This window comes from Castor canadensis, chromosome 5, assembly GCF_047511655.1.
Source record: "Castor canadensis chromosome 5, mCasCan1.hap1v2, whole genome shotgun sequence".
Lineage (NCBI taxonomy): Eukaryota > Metazoa > Chordata > Mammalia > Rodentia > Castoridae > Castor > Castor canadensis.
In genome coordinates this window covers 154,852,639-154,874,864 of record NC_133390.1, presented here as the reverse complement: position 1 = coordinate 154,874,864, position 22,226 = coordinate 154,852,639, and the positions used below count along the sequence as shown (strand labels likewise).

The window sequence follows — 22,226 nt, the reverse complement described above, 5'->3', positions numbered from 1 at the left end:
AAATATGAGGCAGTTATCACAGATATATTAACAAAATATATTTTCCCATGTACTTGAAATAGGACAAAGAAAAAAGGTCAAGGTACTAGTTCTTTTGAACCTTTATTCCTTTACCCTATGCTATGCTTCAACCTTCAGTTCCATTGCTCCCAGAATGGTGGACAAATGTGAAATATAGTGAAGCATAGGAGCATAATCAGTTTGAAGGGACAGGAAGATGTTGATTCTGATTAATCATTTTCAAATCATCATAAAACAGAATTTCTATATATAGTAACTACAAATTTGAGAATATGTAAAATGTAGAAAGTTCACAGATTAAGGGGGAACATAAGAAGGCTCCACAAATACGTAAAGAATAAAATACAACTCCTTATATTCATTAAAATTTTTAAAAGCTGAAGTAAAAAAACCAAGGGAGTTATGTTAGAGGAAGCTTTTAAGGTCAGAGATGGCAACTGGAGAATGAAGCCTGGAGATAGGTTGAAGGTGAAAAGAGACAACAGCTTTCATAATAACTTAACAGGGAGGAGATAGCAGGGAATGGATCATTTCTGGCTTTCTCTTTTTCCCTCTTCCTTGGTGTGTTTGCTGTCTTTTAGAGGATACAGTTTTTTCTTAGCTATTGTCAGCCACAGCAGTGGGAGCAGGAATCCTGTCATGGCCCTCGGTAGGGATGGTAATACCCCTTCCCTCACTCTCACTCCCTCTGCTTGCTCTTTGCAGGTCTCTTTCCTGGGCTACTTGGTACTTACTTACCTGAGACTAGAGGTAGGGGACTAGGGCTAGAAAAAATGCTTCAAATGGAAGTGAGTACTGCAGCACAGCAGCAGAGAGGGAAATAGGAAGGAAAAGGATAGGAAGCAAAGAGGGAAGGGGTGTGTAAGTTCTTCATTTATGAAGGGCATATGGAAAAAAGGAATATTTAAGTTAGATACTACCTATCTGGGATAGCTCAGAAATAATATTATGTGAATGTAGGTAGTACTTTAGTTTTGAGAAATGAGCATTTACGTGATAAAAGCATTTAACAAAATTGCATTATTCCTGTTACAACCACCAATAGAACTACCTGTCTTTTTCTAATTTGCCTTAGCAGGGTATTATTGAAATGGTTTCTCCTGCTGCAGAGGAATCATCTTTAGTGAATGACTTTTTGGCCCAAGAAAATTGTCCAGTCGAATTGGTAAATACATGCATACTCTTGGGGATAGTCTCTAAAACTTTGTTCCTAAATATTTAACTAAAAATTGGTTTTTAGAGCTGTCTAAAATTGGTTTTTATATTAGTTTCTAAATTTATAATTTAAATTCGTGATTCTAGCAGATAAGTTTAGCCAGGCATGGTGACATATGCCTGTGACCCCAGCATTCAGATGGCGGAGGCAAGAGAATCATGGGTTCAAGGTCAGCCTAAGTTGCATAGCAAGACCCTGGAGAGAGGGAAAGAGAGAATAAAATTTAGACCTTGTTTCGCACTCCTGCACTTCTACCAGGAGGTGCTGTTTCCTCCATACTTTTAAATCTTATTACACTAAAATAAGTCCTTACTAAGACTTAAAAAGAATGCACAATTTCTGTGATTTTTTTGTATTTCTTAATTTACTTTGACACTTCAAATAATTTTAAAGGAAAGTGAGTTTAGTGCTTATCAAAAGTGGTGATGGGTTTTAAAATGTTGAGAATCACACTTTTAAGTTATTGTGGGTTTTTTTTAAATATAAGCATCAGGAAATTGTTTTGTTGCATGTAATATGATCATCACAAGCCTTACAAATGTTCAAATTCACACATACCCAAGAAACAATGACAAATGACATGATGTACAGCTTTATTCTTAGCCTGGGGTCCACTCCCCTTGGTCCCCATCTCTGGTACATCTGGACTAGGGAGGGTAGGCAGTCACCCCATGCTTAACTCCAGGATGAACTGTCCCAATGGGGACTGGTATGACCTGGGCAGCTACTGTCAGTATGCCTCTGTACTTGCTCATGGCATTGGATTGGTCAATATTCTTTACTCTTGACAATTTTATCACTTACAAGCCTTTTGTATGAAAGGCTTTAGTATTCACCTTCCACAATCCATCTTCAGCATGGAGTACTGGGGAGGGCCCTTCCTTTGCAGTAAGACCCTGTTATAGCTACAAGCCATACCAAGTCTGGTTCTTCCTCAGCCTGTCCAGTCTGTGTGCCCCACTGAGCCAGATGTTAAGTTAGCCTTATCTCTAGAGAAATCATACTATATTAAGGGTATAGCCTGGGGCATTTGAAATTTAATTTTATTTACAAAATAGAATCTGGGCATGGTAGCACATGCCTATAATCCCAGCACATGGGAGGCTGAGGAAGGAGGATCCATGTTTGAGGTCAGCCTGGGCTACGTATCAAGACTCTTGTTTCAAAAAAACACCAAAAAATCATGCACAAAAAAATCACACACAAATTAGCGTGGACATTTTTTTCTCTCAACATTATATGGCTCGACTGGTGGAATAGTTCAAATAGTAGAGCACTTATCTTGCAAGAGTAAGGACCTGAGTTCAAGCCCCAGTGTCATTAAAAAAAAAAAAGAGTAAAAAAAAAATTTATATGGCTCAAGGCCTATATCTTGTACAAGACTTCTAAAAATAAGAAAAAGAAAATGATCTGCTCAAAGAGCCACATGTTGGCCAGGAACTGCTGGGTCACGTCTATAATCCTAGCTACTTGGGTGACTGAGATCAGGAGGATCAAAGTTCAAGGACAGCCTGGGCAAGAAAAGTTCATGAGACTCCTATCTCAACAGGAAAAAGCTGGGCATGATGGTGTGTACCTGTTATTCCAGCCAGGCAGGAAGCCTAAAAGAGAAGGATACTGGTCCAGACTGGCCTGGGCAAAAAGAAAGACTCTATCTCCAAAATAACCAGAGCAAAAAGTTCTAGTAGACTCAAGGCCCTGAGTTCAACACCCTCAGTACCACCAAAAAAAAAAAAAAGCCACATGTTGATTCAAAGACAGGAGTAAAGTCGATTCACCCAACTCCCTATGTATTTCTGGCTTCTCTAGTCCTTATCCTGGAGTACTAAAGACATTTTTAAAATAGTAAGAAATTAGTAAATTAATATCAAAACACCTACTAATGCCTGATGTTAACTTGTTTTTAACAAGTTGTCTTTATAATTTGTTCCAAGACTATTAGATTGTTTTTACATACATAGAAAACAGACTGAATTCTCTGGATAATCTAGGACAGAATAAATAGCCTGAACTTTTTACCTGAAACATCCACACAGTTGAGCCAGGGTGAGTTATTCATTTCCACCTTTCTTTTTGCTCCCTTAGACACAGTTTATTTTCTACATGGTTAAGCAAATCACAACACAGAACAAGTTCAGCCATTTTCATAATATACTGGCTTTCCAAACAATGGATTCGGTTGTAGGGTGTTCACATAGATCAAATGGACAGGCATTAGCAAAATACACAGACTCTTTATTCTGAGCTTTTTTTTTTCTGGTTAATTCAGTTGTGTGTTGTAGTGAATTTACATTTTCATGGATCTTTAATAAAGAGTTTTTTTACATTTCAGAAGTATTAACAATATTTAAGAATGAAATAAACATGAATAAGTGGATGAACTAATTTATCAGAAGGGAATAAAAATAAATTGTGATTTGAAAGATTTGGAAAATTCTTCAGAAAAAAAGTGACCATATTTTCAAAACAATCTTGTTGGGATGTAAGAAAAGATATAGCATAGGCAGTGCTAGGAAGTCAGTATAGTGTGGGAATGGGGACTCAGCAATTCCTGGATTCAAAGAGTCCCTTTAGCCTCAAATAATTTCAAGTGTCAGGCAGAATATTCTGGAGCTTTTTGAAATCACTTTGGAGTCCATGAAATTGAAAGCTTTGCACAAAGCTAGACAAGCAGTGAACATGTGATAGGGGTGATGCAGATACTGTTGGGTGGTATGGTTAGAGCTAGCCTAAGAAACATGATAAAATGGTCTGATCTGTGCCACTTCCCTGCCCCCATGCCTTTGTAGGCCTGTTCTTTCATCAGATTGAAGATCCACAACTTTCCTTTGCCCAGTTTCTGTTCTCAACTCATAAGGTATTAGTTCATAAAGGATTAGGATGAGTTCTTATAAAGGGATTTCAACTTTGCAGTTTTAAATACTGATGTATTTCTGGAAGTGGTTAAGCTTTAAAGACTGAAAAGAATGAACCAATTCAGCTAACTCACATGATGGGCAGTGAGTTAACCTTTTTTTGCATAAAACACCCTTGAAAACTAAAAGGTTTCTAAACAAATTGTCACAAACTACTAAATGCCAATTCTTTTTAGATCCTCTATATCACCAGTTCAGTTCAGATAAAGGCCTTTACAATGCAGTTTTTCTATAGCTTTGTATATATTCCTGTCAACTGAGTTCAGATGGACCAGAACTAAGATAGTCCTAGCCAAAAGTGGCTGTCTTTGCTGACTTTACTTTTCAAAGTACATGACAGCATAATGCTCTGGAATGCATCACCAATATAAAGACAGCAGAATCTTCTACTTTGGATCTCATTATTAGAAGACCGCCTGGGGAGTATAGATGTAACCCAGCACAAGTTGATCTATATTTGCATTAGTTTTATTCTCTCCATTATCAAACTATAAACTCTTTATTTGTCAGGGCTCAGTACTATAGTTGTGTTTCTTGAAGTGACTAACACTGTGTTTGGCAAATAGTAAGTATTTAGTAAATTTTGCTTTATTGAAATATTTATCATTCAAACAGGAGTCATTGGGAAGTGAACAAAATTTTGAGACACAGAGATGGAATCGAAGATTACTTCAGATGTTAAATAGATTACGGGTAAGGTGGTAGGATTTGGCAACTCTATTTTTTAAAATAAATAAAATATGGACTTTAAACACCTAGATATTTATGAAAATAAAACAGCTTTTCCTATGTTTTTATTGAGGCAAAATTCCACTAGAGTCAGATGATTTTGAGTGATTTACCTGGGGCTAAATATTGAAGTTTGGGTTTGGTGTCTGTCGGTTTTAATCAACTTCTAATCCACACTAATGTACTAATGTCCCCAGACATGTATTTTATATCCCATTAGTATTTTCAGCAATCTATGAACTAATTCTAAATATGGAACTTAGTTTATAATAGTTTTGTTGCTGTTGTTGTTGTTGTTTTGCACTACTGGGGTTTAAACTCAGGGCCTACACCTTGAGCCACTCCACCAGCCCTTTTCTTCTGATGGGTTTTTTTGAGATAGGGCCTTACGAATTATTTGCCTGAGCTGGCTTCAAACCTCGATCCTCCTGATCTCTGTCTCCTGAGTAGCTAGGATTACAGGCATGAGCCACCGGTGCCTGGCTTAGCTATAAATCCATTGACTTCTTTTGGCAGAAAATGAAAATTTTGCTTAGTTATATTTCCCATCCCAGTATACTTGCAGCATAATATTCAGTGTTTACAGTGTTATAATCATAATTGTTGTGGTGCAGCTTTAATTGTGTCTGATAGCCAAAAAATCTTTGGCTTAAAAAAGATAAAAGTTTATTTCTCTCTCAGGTAATTGGCTCTGGTATGCAGCTGTGCTTGAAAAGTTGTCAGGAATCAGCTCCCATTTTTGTTGTTTTCCTCATTCTCAAGATCTAAAATATCTAACTACCCACCATGTCTATATTCCAATCAGCAGCAAATCTTTAAAGGCACAACCTGGAAAATGTGTGTGTCACTTTTCACACTTAATTGACCAGCACTTAGTCACATTGCCACATCTAGCTGGAAAATGTACCACTGATTTAGTAATCTTAGACCCAGCTAATAATTCTATTACTGTAGAAGAAGAGAATGGATATTAAGGTACAAGTAGCAGTTTCTGCCACAAAGATTATATAAAACTAGTTCATATTGAAGCTTCATAGGGTAATTACATTTCTTTTTTTTTTTGTAAAATTTACAGTTTTGTTGCTTGAATTCATTATTACCTCATTTTTTCCATTTGCTTAATGTTTATATACACATCCTTAATTCTGTTTCTAAATTCTCTGGCAATATAATAAAACTCCTTTTAACATACACTATCAAATACATCAATTTCATCTTTTTTAAAGGTAACCCTGTTGGAGCCCATCATCCTCTTGTTCTAATCCAAACCAGTTGCTCTGTAGGTCTTCTCCATAGCTTTTATCTGGGACATTCTTTACCATAAACATGGGAATTTCTTCATTTTCTCTTTGTACCTCTGTCTCTTTGTGCTTTATTCTTCCTTTAAGTGTTTTGGTGATTAACATCCTTTCCTGAGATAGTGTCTTATGGATAGAAACAGAGGCCTTGCAAACAAGCCTGGAAGTTTATTTTACCTTGATCTTGATTGTTGTCTCTGGACATAAATTGGAAATAATTTCTCAGATGTTGAAAGCTTTGTAACATTTCTAGTATTCTTGTGTTGCTGTCGAAAAGTCAGGTGCTACTTTGGTTTGTGATCCTTATTTTCTGTCTGGAAGCTTTTAGATCTTTTCTTTTTCCTTGGTGCTATGAAATTTCATGATGATTGTTCTTTTTTAAAAATTTTATTGTGATAAACATGTAATGGGTACTTTTCATCAGAAATTTCATGTTCTTGAGTACTGGGTTTTTTTTTTTTAATTGTTGAACTTTCTTCTTGTTGTTTCTGTTCTCTTGGGAGGGTGATGGGTCCTAAATCACTCCTCTTTTTTTAAATCTTTTACCCTCTATGTTAATTTCCTTTGTCTTTATATTTCCCACTCTCTAGATTACCTCATCTTTGTATTTCAGTTTTTATGAAATTTTTATTTCTGTTTTCACCTGCTTTTACCTTTTGTTTTCTGAGAGTTTTGTTGTTGTTTTGTTTTATTAAGTACTCCTTTATCTCATAGAATCATAATCTTATTTATTTGTTTTTTAAAATGTTTATTGAGGTATGGTTAACATACAATAAACTGTACATGTTTAAAGTGCAGCATACTGTACTTAGGTAATAAACTGTATAAGTTTTGACTTAGGTATATACCTGTGAAACTATCACCACACCTAAGACAATGAACACATCTAAAAGTCCTAAGAGTTCCCTTGTGTCCCTTCATGGTCCCTTGTCCCATCCCTCACACATTGCCACCATTCCCTGTCTCCAAGTAACCACTGATGTGCTTTTTCTCACTGTCATCCTAATCATTTCCCATGGGTGCAGTGAAAAACTCATAACTTCAAAGGTTACAGCTTGCTTCTGTTATCTGTAATCTCTTTCCATAGTGATTCTCTTAAATGCATTTATTTTTGCTCTTTAAAGTTAGGTTTTACTGAAATGACTGGTGGGTCCTTGGTTACCTGTTTTTATTTAAGATGAGACAAAAATAAACTGATTGGAAGTTCTGTACACATTGGCAGGGCTTGTTATGTAGGCTCACAGTCTTAAGAGAGTTAACTGGCTACTGCCCCCTCCCCAGATGATGACATTAGTCAAAGGGTGGTGGATTTTCTCAGAGCAGTCATTAAATCATAGAAGATACAAGCATGATGCCACAGGAGGTAAGGCAGAGTCTGGTTGTTTCACTGTGCAGGAGTGGAATGTGGTGTTCCACATCCAGGCTTCAATGGTTGGTATCTCCAAAAAGAAATCCTCTTGCTCCCTGTTGTGTACTCTGGTTCTGTGAGGTTGAAGAGTGGATACAGGTTCTAACTTCTCTCAAGTAGACTCTCAAGACATTCTGTTTTCAGTCTCACCCTCATCCCTACCCATGACAGTTTAATGTCTCCGATTCCTCGGTTTTTCCAAGGTTCTAACTTCTCTCAAGTAGACTCTCAAGACATTCTGTTTTCAGTCTCACCCTCATCCCTACCCATGACAGTTTAATGTCTCCGATTCCTCGGTTTTTCCAAGGTTCTATACCTCAAATTGGCTTGCTTTTTGCTGCTTCTCCTTCCTGTTGAGACTTAGGTTTCAGCTTTCTCTACTCTGTGAAATCATGAAGTCACTCATGTCTTCCATTTTCTTCATCTTTTTTTTTTTTTTTTTTTTAGCGGTACTGGGGTTTGAACTCAGGGCTTCATGCTTGTTAGGCAGGCTCTCTACCATTTGAGCCACTCTTGTCACTTTTTTATTCCTTTACCTTCACTGTAGAGGGTTTCTAAAGGGGAAAAAAGTAAGCACATAAGTTCATTTATTTGTTCTTCAGGGTTTTTCAGAAGAATTCTTTAATAAATGTGCTGGTATACTTCTCTCGAAAAGACTGTAGATTGGTGTTATTTCTTCTTTAAAAGTTTGGTAGAATTCACACAATAAAACCATCTAGATCTAGAGTTTTGTATTTTGAAAGGTTTTAACCTATGAAAGGTTTTAAACTACCCAATCCACATCTGTCTTTCAAGGGAGGAAAGAAATGAAGGTTGGCTATGCCATCTCTTGAAAGATCGCTGACCCTGGGCCACAACTTTGGTTGAGAGAAAGCACAATGAAGTATTTTACTTATTAATTTGTTAAGTGTTATAGACTGGAAAAAATTTGTAAGAACATTTCTAAAAGTGCTTCACCATAGGAATAGGGATACTGGCTAGCAGTCACTACAGTATTTCTAACTAAAAAAGTATACTTCTGTTGGGCATGGTGGCCCACACCTATAATCTTAGGTACTCAGGAGGCAGAGATTGGAGTATCGAGGTTTGAAGCCAGCCTGGGCAAAGAGTTTGTGAGACCCTATCTCAAAAAGCCCATCACAAAAAGAGGGATGGTAAAGTGTCTCAAGTGGTAAGAGTATCTGCCTAGCAAGTGTGAGGCCTTGAGTTCAAATCCCAGTATCATTAAGAAAAAGCAAAAAATTATACACTTCTGTAGGAATCTAATTCCAAGATCTAATTCTTGTGAAAAGAGTTATCTTCATTCATTATTAAATACTTTATTGTAAATCAATTATTTCTAGTAGGTCTACAGATTGTGTATGATGAATCTGACCTCTTTTTAACCTGTGCAAAGAAACTAGGAATTGTTTACATAGTTATAATTCCCTGCCACTGAAATGGACTTCTACACTTAGCATTAAGGTTGTTTTATAGTCATCCTCATCCTAGTGCCTTTAAGGAGAAGATACTATATTTGAAGCCTCCCAAAGTCCTGTGAATTCTTTTTTGCCTGCAATTCTAGACTAATTGCACTTTCCATAGGAGGTATTTTTGTTAACATCATTTTTTAAAAAACACCTAACATTTGTATAATGCATTATATGTTAATTTATATAACACTTTTGAGGGTTTTTTTGCATGCATTTGCTCAATGAACCAAGCTTATGCTCAGTGACCTATAATCACTTATCAAAAATGCTTTACTTCTAATGAATTTTTTTCCCTTTCCTTTCATCTTTTCTAATTATTTTCCCAGGAATCCAACAAGATGGGAATGCAGTCCTTTAGTCTGAAGGAGCTCTGCAGAAACAGTGACCGAAAACAAGCAGCAGCCAAATTTTATAGCTTGCTTGTCCTAAAAAAACAGCAGGCTATTGAGCTGAGCCAGCATGCTCCCTATGCAGATATTATAGCTATGGTGGGACCAATGTTCTATAAAATGTGAAGGAAGTCCAGAACATGCAGGTTTATGTCAGCACTGGCATTTCTGTATAGATTGTTTGATTTAATGCAGATGCCATGTGGAAGCAGCTGAAGGTCTGATCCATTTCATTGATAGGCTGACCTCATATTCCCTCTCTGGAAAGCCAGAACAATCATAGCCAGCACTGGAAACCTGTATGCTTACAGAAATACCTAATTACAGCTAAGCCATTTTTAAAATTTTAGCTGATTTTAATGTATAGTATCTGTCATTTCCCTGATTGGAATGTTGCATTTAGGGTACATTTAGGATATACTTTAAAAATACTATATGCCTCCAAGAAACATACAAGGACATTTTAAAAGACCATTTTACATTAGAATTATGGGCAATACTGCTATTAACTTTAGTGAATAAATTCTTGTGTACGTTTTTATTTTTCTTGGGTGCATAGCTAGGAGTAGAATTGCTAGTTGCATGATAAATCTGTTTAACTTTTTGATGAACTCTCAAGCTATTTTCTAAAGAGCTGCACCATTTCACATTTCTACTAGAAATGTATGAGAGTTCCAGCTTCTCTATATCCTTGCTGACACTTGTTATTATCCCTCTTTTTCTTTTTAATTATAGCCACCCTAGTGAGTATGAGGTGGTATCTCATGGTTTTGATTTGCATTTCCTTAATGATAAGGAAATGAACATCTTTTCACATGGATTTGATAATATTTTATTACAGATTTTTCTATTTATGTTCATAGGGATATTGGTTTGTATCTTTCTTTCCTTGTACTGTACTTTTGTGTTTTTTTTATAAGTGGTGCTGGCTTTATAAGGTAACTTGGAAAGTACTTCTGGTATACATCTCTGGAAAAGACTGTAGATTTGTGTTATTTCTTCTTTAGAAGTTTGGTAGAATTCACATCATAAAACCATCTAGATCTGGAGTTTTATATTTTGAAAGGTTTTAAACTGTGAATTCAATTTTTAAAATAGTTGTAAGACTGTCAGTTATCTACTTCATTTGCGTAGGTTAGTGGTTTGTGGTTTCAAGGAATCTGTCTGTTTTATCTACATTGATGAGTTTGTGTAGTTGTTTCAAGTATGCCCTCATTATCATTTTGATGTCTGTGAAGTTTATCATAACTCCTCTTTCATTCCAGATATTGTTAACTTATGTCTTCTCACTTTTTTCTTTTCAGTTGCTCCTCAGGCTAGAAATTTTATTGGTCTTTTCAAAGAACTATGTTTGGTTCCATTGATTTTTCTCTTCTGCTTTCCTGCTTTCAATGTCATTGATTTCTGCTTCTGTATTATTTCTTTTCTTTGGCTTGTTTTGGGCTTAATTTGTGCTTATCTTTCTGGTTTTATTAAGGTAAAATCTTAGATAATTGATTTGTGATCTTCCTTCTTTTCTAATATAAACACCCGATGCTATATATTTCCCTCGGAGCACTGCTTTAACTGTATCACACGTTTTTTATATGTTGTCTTTCCACTTTTGTTCAGTTAAAATTATTTTCTAATCTTCTTTGGCACTTCCTTTTTTTTTTTGTGGTACTGGGGTTTGAACTCAGGGCCTACTCATTGAGCCATGCCAGCAGCCCTTGTTTATGATGTTTTTTATCGAGATTGGGTCTCACTATTTGTTTGGGTTGGCTTGGAACTGTGATATTACTGACCTCTGCCTCCTGAGTAGCTAGGATTACAGGTGTGAGCCACTGGTGCTTGGCTGGTACTTACTTTTGACTTGTGAATTATTTAGAAGTATGTTGTTTAATTTCCAAGGATGGTTTTCCTGACATTTTTCACTAATGTATTTCCTAATTCCTTTTGTGCTCAGAGAACATACTTTAAATTGTTTTGATTCTTGTAACTTTGTTAGGGCTTGATTTAAGACCTAGTATAGGATCTGTCTTGATGAATGATCCATGGTGCTTAAAAAGAATATATTCTTAATGGTCAAGGAAGTGTCAGTGTTGACTGATCTAGTTGTTGATAGTGTGTGCAGATGTTCCTAGCTTTCCTTATTTTGTGTCCACTACTCATACTGATTACTTAACTTTTAAAGCTCTACTTAGAATCAACATTTTACTACTTCAAGTGGAGTATAGACTCTTACATCATATAGGTTCCTCTATATTTCCTCCTGTAGATTGTAGTTATCTTACATATTACATGTAATATATACATTAAAACTCCATCAGACAATGATATAATTGGTGCTTTCAACAATCTTAACTGTCAAAACATATTTCAAAGAATTCAAAAGAAAGGTCTGTTAAATTTACTCAGATATTTACCATTTTTGCTACCCTTCTTCCCATCCTGATGTTCCATGTTTCCTTTTGGCAAAATATCCCTCTTGTCTGAGGAACTTTCTTCATCAGTTTTTAAGCAAGTCAACTGGCAATGGATTCTCTTAATTTTTCTTTATCTGAAACTATCCTTCTTTTACTTTCACTCCTGAAAGATATCTTTGCTAGGTATAGAATCCTGATTGACAGCTCTTTTCCTTTGGCAGTTTATTAAATTTGTTCTATTTTATTCTGCACTCCATCATTTTTGATGAGAAATCAAAAATTATTATTGAAATCATTATTCCTATATAAAAAAGTTTATCATTTTTCTCTGACTGTTTTTTCAGGATTATTTTCTTGGTTTTTAGTTTTTAATAGTAACTGAAAAGTATTGTTTGTATCATTATCATTATTTGGTTTATCTTCTTTCGGGTTCACCAAGAAGCCGGAACTTGGATCTTCACTTGTTCTGCTCTGTTTTGTTCCCTCCTTTCCACAATTGTACCTGCATTTGGAGCCAGATGGTCAGAGGACCGAAAGAGACAAAAGTCAGCAGGGCCCTCAGGACCACAGCTACTCTGATTAGAGAACTTTCTCCCCCTCAGAGTTTTAGGTACCTGTGGCTTCCTGCTGTCGTAGCCTCTACTACAGAATTGCCTGGGGGACTGGATTGTAAGAAAATGGAGAAAAGATTTGAAAAGAAAAATTATTTCCCCCATTCACTGTAAGCATTAGTCTCCTTTCCTGATCCTCACATTGGACCTGGGGGGATTGTCTGGGAGCTCTCTCTGTGTTGATTCCCAATGTCAGAGTTTGCTCTGTCTTGAAACCAGTCTGAGAAATATCAGAGGAAACAAAAATAGTAAACTCACCACTACCACAGTGTTTCATCAAGTCCTGGCCTTCTTCCCTAGTTTGCCTGCCAGTATTTTCTCTTCAGAATCCTCAAGGAGCTGCCACAAGTATTTTGTACAGGTTTTATTGCTGTATTCAGTGAGAGATGTGTGCTTACCCAGAAATGGAATGAAAATTGCTTTTGAAACTAAAAGAAATTTAAGTATTTCCTAATTACTGCAAAACAAAACAAAATTACTGATTTCTTTGGAATAATTTTATCTTGTTTTATGCTTATATTCCTCATTTGCTGCAATTTACATTACAGCTAAACACTGATTCTCTTCTCAGTGCTTTCTGATGCTCAGGAGAATTCTTCACTGGCTTATTCCACTCCAGGTGGAAATAATGTGGGTGGAGGAGCTCTCTTGCTTTGGGGACATTCTTGGAGGAGATTTCTGGGAAATGTAGTCTTCTAACTACCAAGTAAAATAAAACATGGGAGAAAGACAAAAAAAAATTATAACAATCTCCAGAAATTTTTTCTTGCTAAACATAGTGATTACATGACTTCTTTGGTTTTGCTGTAAGTATAAACAGGTCACATATAATTTATGTGTATATTATAGCACACAAAACACTTCATCAATTAACTTGCTAATACAGCATCTGGTTTTTAGACAGTAGGCCTCAACATTTCATATGTCCTTTCAACTATGACTTTCTATTTCTACTATGATTGCTCTGCCATGTTTTTCCACAATGTGTATGAAAATGATAGATACATGATAGGAAAATTCAATTTAATTGGATAGAGGGAAAATTTTAATGACAAAAATATATAGACATTTATTGCAAAAAACTGAGATTTACTGTAAATTAGAGCTGTAGAAAAAATTTGACTTTGAAAAGTAACAGGAAATTTAAAATAATGATTTCTTCATGTACATTATAAATATTAACTATTTCTCACCCACTGAAGAGTCATGATGTAAGTCAGTGAAGTTATTTTACAAGGTCTTCTGTTGGGAAAGTTTAGCCTTGGCAAGAGAAGACAGAGACTTAATGACTTGAGAAACTTCAGACAAAAGCACTTCCAGGATGGCATCTGGCTGAGTGTTCTTATAGAAAACTGGGGCCTGGAATAGTGTATTTGTACTCTCTCATTCATGCAGCCATTATTTATTGAGCACCTACAAGGTGTTAGGCCCTGTTCTAAGTACTAGAGCTATAGGGAGGACATGTACATTCTAGTGGGGGTGACACATTGAACAAGCAGTGATTATATGAATATGCTGGTAATTATGTATAGCAAAAGTAGGGCAAAAGAGAGTGAGGGAAGGGGAAGTTGGTATTTCATGTGCAAAGATCAAGGAAGGCCTCCCTTTGAGCAGAGGCTGGAGGAAGTGAAGGAGCAAACCAGGTGGATGTCTGGCTTGTTTTCAGGCAAAGGGGACAGCACATCCAGAAGTGGAGACTTCAGCAAAGATGGCAGTTCCATAGGAGCAAGTAAGTGATGGAAAGAGCTGTGGAAGATGAAGTCAGAGGTGGGGTAAGAGGAGGACAGAGCCAACAGAAACCAGCAAATGATTTTGAGCAGAGGAATGACTGATAGGGCTGGTTCAGAAAGAGGGAGCCCCTTCCTACACCCCCATGTGGGTCAAGTAAGAAACCCAGCCCAGAGAGTGAATTAACTTACCTAGAAGCAGAAAGGCTGCACAAGGAAGGTGGAAATCCAGTTCTCTGGACTTTTTGGTCCTTTGTTTCCCTATGGTGTCAGATGGAATGCAGACAGTAAAGACCTATAATGAACACTTTACATTGTGACTGCTGATCTCAGATATTTAAGATTCTTGCTATCATTTTGCTTAGTAATCCAAGTGCTGTTCACGTTAATTAACCCTGGTACTCAGACTTGGTTTTGGGGAGTGGAAAATGTTCCAAAGGCATTCAGATAAAATTCTGTGTACAGAAAGTGAGGTTGGCATTACTATTCCATGTTTCAGATGAGAACGCTGAGGCCCAGAGAGGTGACGGACTTGTCCAGGGTCATGCACCCTGTCGGTGGACTAAAGCGCTCTCTGCCACGCCCCACCGCCCAGCTTCACTCACCAGCTGATGTGTAGGTGGGATTAGACCCCCTCCTAGCGTGCGGGTTTCTCCGCTCTTGGGTCCTCTAGGAGGACACCAACTATCTCTTTAAGAAGGAATGTGAAGACGGGCCGCTTACGCAGCTGCCGGCGAGCCGCCGACTGGCTGGTCCCCTGCATCCACCTCTCCCTCCCCGCCCTCCTCCCTCCCTCCCGGCAGCCCCAGCCCCGGAGAGCACCCGGCTAGCCACCTCCAGCAGGGGCTCTGGAGAGCAACTGGGCTGCAGGGGCAGGGCAGCCAAAGCCATGAGAGCCTCCGCAGGTGATGACAAGGACCCCGGGGGTCTCCAGGCCCACCGCCCAGCTGCGCCCGCCGCTCCCAAAGGGCCAAGTTGGGGGAGGGGGGGACGAGCGGACGGAGCCCGCTGCTGGCGTGGTGACGGCTGCGGCCGCCCAGGCGGTAAGCGGCCAGGGCTCCGCTGCCCCCGCGCCCCTGGCCGCGCTCACCCGCCCCTGTCTGTCTCTTTTCCCCACCGCCGCAGGTCGCTGATCGGGACCGGGCGGCTGCAGCAGCGACTGCAGAGGCGCTGCGCCAAGCCGGGCCGGAGCCGTGCGAGCCGGCGGGACTGCGGGGGGCGAGTGGTCTCAGGTGAGGAGGCCGCGGTGGGGCGGAGCGGAGCGGGAGGGGCCTGCGAGGCGCTGAGCTGAGCCGCGGCGGCTGGGGGCGGCTTGCGACCGCTAGCTGCGGTAGCATCCCTCAGGGGGAACCAGCCGAGGAGGGATTAATCGTGACTCATTCCTACCCTCCCTCCATTCCCCTGCATTCTCCTAAGCACCACTCCACCTCCCCATCAGCCGTGAAATTTACTAATTAGAGGATGCTGCTTGCAGTAAGGAAGACGCCCAAGGTGGGCGATTAGGACGGTTTTTAGGTAACTCCCCCTTCCCCATTCCTGTCTTCCTCTTCTGGTATTTGGCAAACATGTAAGCTTATTTTTCCAACCCCACATACACCCCAAGGTCAAGTGCCAATGACTGCCTTCTTCCTGCTTTCCTCTCTGAGAAGTATCAGGGCCCTCCAGTAGATCTGGAAAAAATGCCCATGACCCCTAGAGTTAGGAGATGTGCCTCAGTCTCCCCAGAGCTTCCATGGGATCCCACTCCTCAGCAGGGAGCCTGGCATTTGCAACACCTGCTAGGCTGGGAAGCCCTGTATTCCCTGCCTCAACCCTGCAGACTAAGGAGAGGCCTGGTCACATGCTGCCTGTTTCCTTGGCCTTCTCTGCCCATCTGGTGGTGTAGGCTGAGCTGGACTGGAGAAGCTTCCCAGAAAAAGATTATCTCTGCAGGCAGAGCAGTTTAAAGAATGTGCCAGAGATTGGGGTTCCAGGCCCTAACTTGCTATTTGACTACGAGTAGCCATCTTACAATTCTTTGGGCACGGGTGTCTGTCTGGTCATCTGTTAAATGCAGGAATTGAATTAACTTTAGTATGCCTCTCAAACTGCTCTTATGAGTCAGGGCGACCCCTATACTGAAACAATTGAAATTTAGGTCCATGAAATTGGGGTTTCCTTGACTGATCTCTTTCATTCAACTTTGAACTTTTCAAGTGAAAGATTGACCTTGTGGGCCTCCTGGCACTGGAGGCATCAGACAGTACTCTAGTGGCATCCCTGTGCTATCACATTACTTCCTGTCCTCAAGCTCCAGCTTCCTCACCTGTAAACCTGGGCATAGGGTACCTGCCTCAGAGATTGTGAGGGTTAAATGAGATGTGTGTGGAACCCCCTGAAATAGTGCCTTGCCTGGCACATAGTAGGTTCTCAGGGATTTAAGACTTAGGAGATAGACTGGAAGGTGCTGGGGGGCTGCCTTTAGTCTCCTCCCCTGCCAATTTCTTCCACATCCCTGCAAAGTGTCCCTACCAGGGGATAATGAATGCTGGAGTGTTTTGGGCCACCAGGCTAAGGTTTGCAGCCAGGAGATGCAAACATTTCCACTGCAAGAGCCATGACATCATTTTAGCAAATGATGGTCCCAAGGAGGCATGTACAGCCCAGCCCTGGGTTTGGGAACCCTTAGTATCCATGGGCGGAGTTCCTAAGGGAGAACAGAGGCATCCATATCTTGTGTGCTGGTCGAGGAACAGAGACCAAGGCTCCCAGACTTCACATGAATCCCACTGCTGCTCTCTTGACTCCCTAGGAACCCCTCTCTCCACTCTCCCTGAAATGAGGGACTCAGGTTTTTGGTGCCCATACTTCCTATTCATCTCCTTTCTGCTGTCATTTTTTCAGCCCACCACCCAGCCTTTCTTACTCTAGTTTATCCCAGAGATACCTTCTGCCTTTTGACAGCAAGATAAAGGAGGTCCCCCATAGGGTGGAGCAAAGCATTTTGCTGCTGTATCATACAGGCTGAAAGAAATCATCATGTCCCCCTCTGCCCTAAATCCCCACTAGACTGTGAGCTCCTTCTGCAGAGGCCCAGGATTTTTCTCTCTGGCCCATGGCTAGGAACAAAGTAGGTGCTTAATAGCATTGAACTGAATAAATTTGAGGAGGCAATGTTCCCAAGCCAACTAAGCTGGGGAGAAACCACAATGTGTTTATGTATAGGTGAGAAGACTTTCAAATATAGGACACTATACAAATGTTTGTTGTCATTATTGTTGTCACTAATACTGTCATTATTGCCACTGCCAGTGACTGACAGGTATTTTTCCTGCTCCTCTAGGACTCCTGAGAAGGGCCAAAGGAGCTAGATATGCCTGGTGGGGAGGGTGATATTGACAAACAGCTGTCCAGATGGGGTTGGCCAGTATAAGAGATGACTGTGAAGGGAAGAGGATTGGGAAGAGTGGTTGCAGCCACTGCTGCATATGAGGGAGGGGAGAGACATGGGCCAAAACAGACAGGTGGTAAAAAGTCAGGAGACCTGGGTCCCAGGCCCACTGCCTCATTGTATGACCTTGGGATAATCAATGTCTCTACATCCCCATCTTACATATTGAAGAGACTGGGCTAGTTGGTCCCCAAGATTCCTTCTGGTTCTGAATTTTGTCAAGTAGACTTTTAAAATTATATATATATATATATATATATATATATATATATATATGGGCAATAGTGCTGGGATTTGAACTGAGGGCTTCATGCTTGCTAGGCAAGTGCTCTACCACTTGAGCCACTCCACCAGCCCCTCTTAAGTGGATTTTTTAAAATTTATGGAATCCCAGACCATTACCTATTGCAGGTAATACTCATAACAAGTTGTACCTATTTGAAAATGAGAGGACTGAGGCTTAGAGAGATTAAGGTGGAAGTGGTAGGGCTATTGGTCTGTCTGACTTGGAAGCACGTGCCCTTCCAAAGGTTCCTCTGCCTCCACATACATCCGTGCTGTCACGTGAGTTGTGTGTACAGGCAGAGGGACTTACAGCCAGGAAAGATGTGTAGGATTCATGATGAGAGATTAAGGATTTCCCCAAAGTGATTACTGCAGAGGACTTGCCGGATAGAACTGCAGAGTGTGTGAGTCAAGGCTGCAGAATTTTTACCATGAGCTCTATTTTGCTGATGGGTGGTGGGCACCCCTTTACCAAGGAGAATGACTGGGTCCAAATGACAGCCATGACAGACACTTTTTGAGTGCTTCCTGTGTGCTGTGCTCTGTTTTACATGTGTTCAATTATTTACTTCTAAGCCATCTGAATATGTAGTCCCTATGTATCATTTTACCCATTTCACAAGAGAGGAAGCCAGAGCACACAGGCCAAGGGTCTTGCCCAGGGTTGTACAGCTAACGTGTTGTAGAACCTGAAGAACGTGTAGCTGGAAGTGGGTTGAACTGAGAGTCAAGGCATTGCTTTTAGTCTGAGCCCTCCCATTGCTGGGTAACCTCGGGTGAGCCAGTGTCCCGCTGAGGGTCAGTGTCCCCATCCGTCAAATGGGCAGAATGCTCCACCTGAATCTAAAAGCCTAGTTGTGACTTATTCAGGGATTGAGGTGGAGGGGATTCCTAGTCCTGCTGAACATTGCTCAGCATTTGTTATTACTTTCTAGCCAGGCTGTGGGCCAAGTGCACAGGATGCATATCTAACAGAAGAAAAAAGATAACCAAATATGTAGGAATGAAAAGATGTCTAGGAGTTGTGAGGCATTCTGATATAGGTGCAGGGGGAACAGAGACAGGATGGGAGGTGGTCTTCCCTACCCTACCCAGTGGGTCAGGGAGGCTTTGGAGAAATGATCTCCTATACTGAGTATTGAACTAATAATAGTGATGATCATAATAGGACAGCCTGAATATTTCCAAGCAGTACTAAGACTTATTGGCTCTTGTCCCCAGCCTCTCAGAAGGTGACCTCAGAGTGAGGTGCCACCCAAACTCACTCTGCGGCACAGTTCCAACTGAACTATCCACTTGTCCCAAGCAGACCAATGCCTTCCCTATCTTTAGAGACATCTAGAAGCAGGACTGTTGGAAAGCCTGTCTAGTGCCTATAACCATCCAGTAGGGCTGGGGAATTCTCCCTCCTGGTTCCTCTCAGCATTCCACCTGTTTGGAGGAACAGATCCACCTGGAGGGGTGGAGGCATTTACTTAAGATTATTCAACATGACTCTGTCCAGTGGGCCATGACTCTGTCCAGTGAGGACTGCTTTTCTGAACCACGTGGGCTCTTTCTACATCTAGGCCACTGGGGCCTGAGGGGTCTTTCTTCATCTGGTGGGTAGCTGGTGTGAAGTGAGGTTTGATTCAGGTTGGAACAGAGGGCCCTTGCGGAGGGGAAGGCTTGTGTTCCCCAGGCTGTTTTGCATCTCTTAGGATGGATATTTATGAAATGTTTGTCACATGCCCAGCACTGTCCTCTGAATTGAGGTGCTGAGTCAACCAAAAAGGAGTGTCTGGGAGGCAGCCTGGTTCAGTGGAAGGAGCCAGCACCGAGGAGTCAGGAGACTTGGGTCCTTACTCTAGCTCACTGGGTGACCTGAGGTCAGGCCCCTTGCTCTTCCACACCTGCAAAATGGGAGTCAGATGTTGTGATCTGTATGGGTTCTTCAAGCTCCAATAGGCTATCAATTCCGCAGCTCTTTCTTCTGTTCTGTAACCACTTTAGGGGGTACCAGGGTGGACAGGGTACAAGTAGCTATAACTTGAGGAAGAATAAGATCAGTGGAACAAGGGGCACAGACAAGGCTCTGTGGGTTTGCTGGAGGGGGAGGGATTGGGAATGGCTTGACTCAAAAGCTACTTCTTCAAAGATATGGTGATTACAGATACAGATAGATGGACTGCAGTATGTTTTGTTGTGTAGTTTGAACCAGGAGTAGTAGCAGAAGCCTGCTGTCATATGGGGACAGGAAGGCTGCTGGGTAACAGGGCAGTAGTTCCTGGACTTGGTTCACAGAGGTTCATATGCTTGGGACATTGGTTGGCCAGCTTTTCCTTTTGCCGGATAAGGCCACTTCAAATGATACTTAGTTTTATCTTCTATCATAAAGTAAGATTAAGAGCCTTTAAATACTTCTATCCTCCAAATTAAAAAGCTACAATGTCAGAAAAAAAGATACCACTTCAAACTGAATACACTTTGGTTTTTTTTTTTTTTTTTTTTTTTTTGTGCTCGTGGGGATTGAACTCAGGACCTTCAGCTTTCACTCTACCACTGAGCCACATGCCCAGAATTTTCACTTTCAGATAAGGTCTCAGCACTAACTTTGCCTGGGCTAGCCTTGAATTTGCGGTACTTCTGTCTCTGCCTCCTGAGTAACTGGGATTACAGGTGTGCACCACCATGCCCAGTTACATTTTGCTTTTTAAAAATCTCACTGCAGGCTAGAGGTGTAGCTCAAAGGTATAGCACTTGCCTCCATGCCTCCATATGTGAGACCCTGGGTTCTACCCCTCAATGCTGCAAAAAACAAAGAAACACAAACTCTTATTTCATTTCCAAATTTTGCTCATTTGTCAAACAAGTGCTTCCTTATCTGTCAAATGGGGAATGATACTCTCTATCTCCTAATGACCTTAGGAGAGCTGTACACCAAAATCAAACAAAAAGCAGGGGGCCTCAACTACCTTGTCTACAAAGGCAAAGAAGGCTGGCTGGGCTGTTTGGTTCTGTAGCAATCGGGGAGTGCTCACTGGAAAGGAGCAAAGGGCTGCCCTGTTCTGCCATTCTTATTTGCAAGACTGTGGGCCTGGTATTCTCACATCTGCTGGTCTGTAGGAGAAATCTGGATAACCATTGTGACATCTCCTAATTTAAAAAGTGTGACCAGTGAGACAACATTTTCAAATGCACATATTAAGCCATGCCTGTGACAGGCCATGAGTGACCTCTGACACAGGTTTTCCATATTGGGTACACAGTGTTTAGCAGTTGTCAGCTGGCCCCCAGAGGAAGGTGGAGAAGGGAGACAAGGCTGAAACAGCAAGCATAGGCCAGGGCAGGCCTCATCTTCAAATCTGGAAGGTTAGCCTTACTTTGGTAGATGGCAGTCATTTACTTCTGGGCCCCCGACATCAAAGGCCCTAATTGTGCCCCTTCACTTTTGCCAGCACCATCAGGACTGAATGTCTGGGAACTGAGGTCTCCAGATGCCTCTGTACCCCCTTGAAGCTGGCCCTAGCCAGGCCTCCCTGCAGTGTCTCTGGAAGCTCAGTCAGCAGCCTCAGAAGAGGGGTTTTGGCAGATGGCCTGTGAAATCTGGCACAGGTGCCACCTTGAGAAGGCAGCGTGAGGAGAGGCTCCTGGCAGCTCTGTGTTAGGAGGGGCAGCTCCTGTGTGTGGAAACAAGGCTGGCCTTACTGCTCAGTCAGCAGCAGTCTGTCCGCATGGCAGGGGAGTTGGGCTGTGATTGCAGAGGACACCTAGAGCTCAGAGGAGCTCCTTGTTAGCAGGAGGAACCCCACCAACGTGGTTTCAGGGCCTTCTGGGCTTTAGATTAAAGCTACTGATGACAGTTTACATTCTTGTGGCTCCAGTTAATCAAATATTCATCAAGCACCTAACATAGCAAGGTTCTATTCTGGCCACATGGAGGAATGCAAAGAAGTATTTCTATCCTTTCATTCACCCTGCACACCTGCAGGCCCCAAGGTGTGCTCCCTCCCTAGGGAGGTTTCCAGCCTGGCTGGAGAGCACATGGATGGGCAGTGCACAGGGTCTGGCATCCAGCTGTCATCAGGCTGTGTGCCTCTGAGCATTAGGTGCTTGCCAGCAGAGCACCTGATTCAGTGGGTAGACATGGGGATTGACATAGCATTCAGCACAGTGCCTGTCACTCAGTGAAGTAGCCATATTTTTATTGGCCTAGTAACTGGGTAGACCTAGAAAAAAGTCAAAATACAGATGTCAGAGAAAAAAAGAAGTAGTAAAACAATTCAGGGGCTGGGGTTGTAGCTCAATAATAGCATGCATGCTATGCCCAAGGTTTGATCC

The 22,226-nt window shown here is 41.1% G+C and overlaps 2 protein-coding genes across 7 annotated transcripts in view; both read left to right on the top strand.

The window, feature by feature from the left end:
- Rad21l1 (RAD21 cohesin complex component like 1) overlaps positions 1-10,206 on the top strand; it is a 28,140-nt gene extending 17,934 nt beyond the window's left edge. The window contains exons 10-12 of one of the 2 annotated variants that reach the window (XM_074074488.1): positions 1,097-1,186; positions 4,768-4,845; positions 9,386-10,206. In XM_074074488.1, the coding sequence (XP_073930589.1) occupies positions 1,097-1,186; positions 4,768-4,845; positions 9,386-9,574 (357 nt within the window). In that variant the 3' untranslated portion in view covers positions 9,575-10,206. The remainder of the gene's footprint in view (positions 1-1,096; positions 1,187-4,767; positions 4,846-9,385) is intronic. The other variant, XM_020176258.2, reaches the window with a different exon arrangement.
- A 4,738-nt stretch (positions 10,207-14,944) lies between these two features.
- Snph (syntaphilin) overlaps positions 14,945-22,226 on the top strand; it is a 40,961-nt gene continuing 33,679 nt past the window's right edge. For 3 of the 5 annotated variants that reach the window (XM_020176257.2, XM_020176255.2, XM_020176256.2), the window contains exons 1-2: positions 14,945-15,096; positions 15,317-15,423. The gene's annotated coding sequence lies outside the window, so the exon portion shown is untranslated. Of the gene's footprint in view, positions 15,097-15,310; positions 15,424-22,226 lie in introns of those variants that run through there. The other 2 variants (XM_074074484.1, XM_074074486.1) reach the window with 1 other exon arrangement.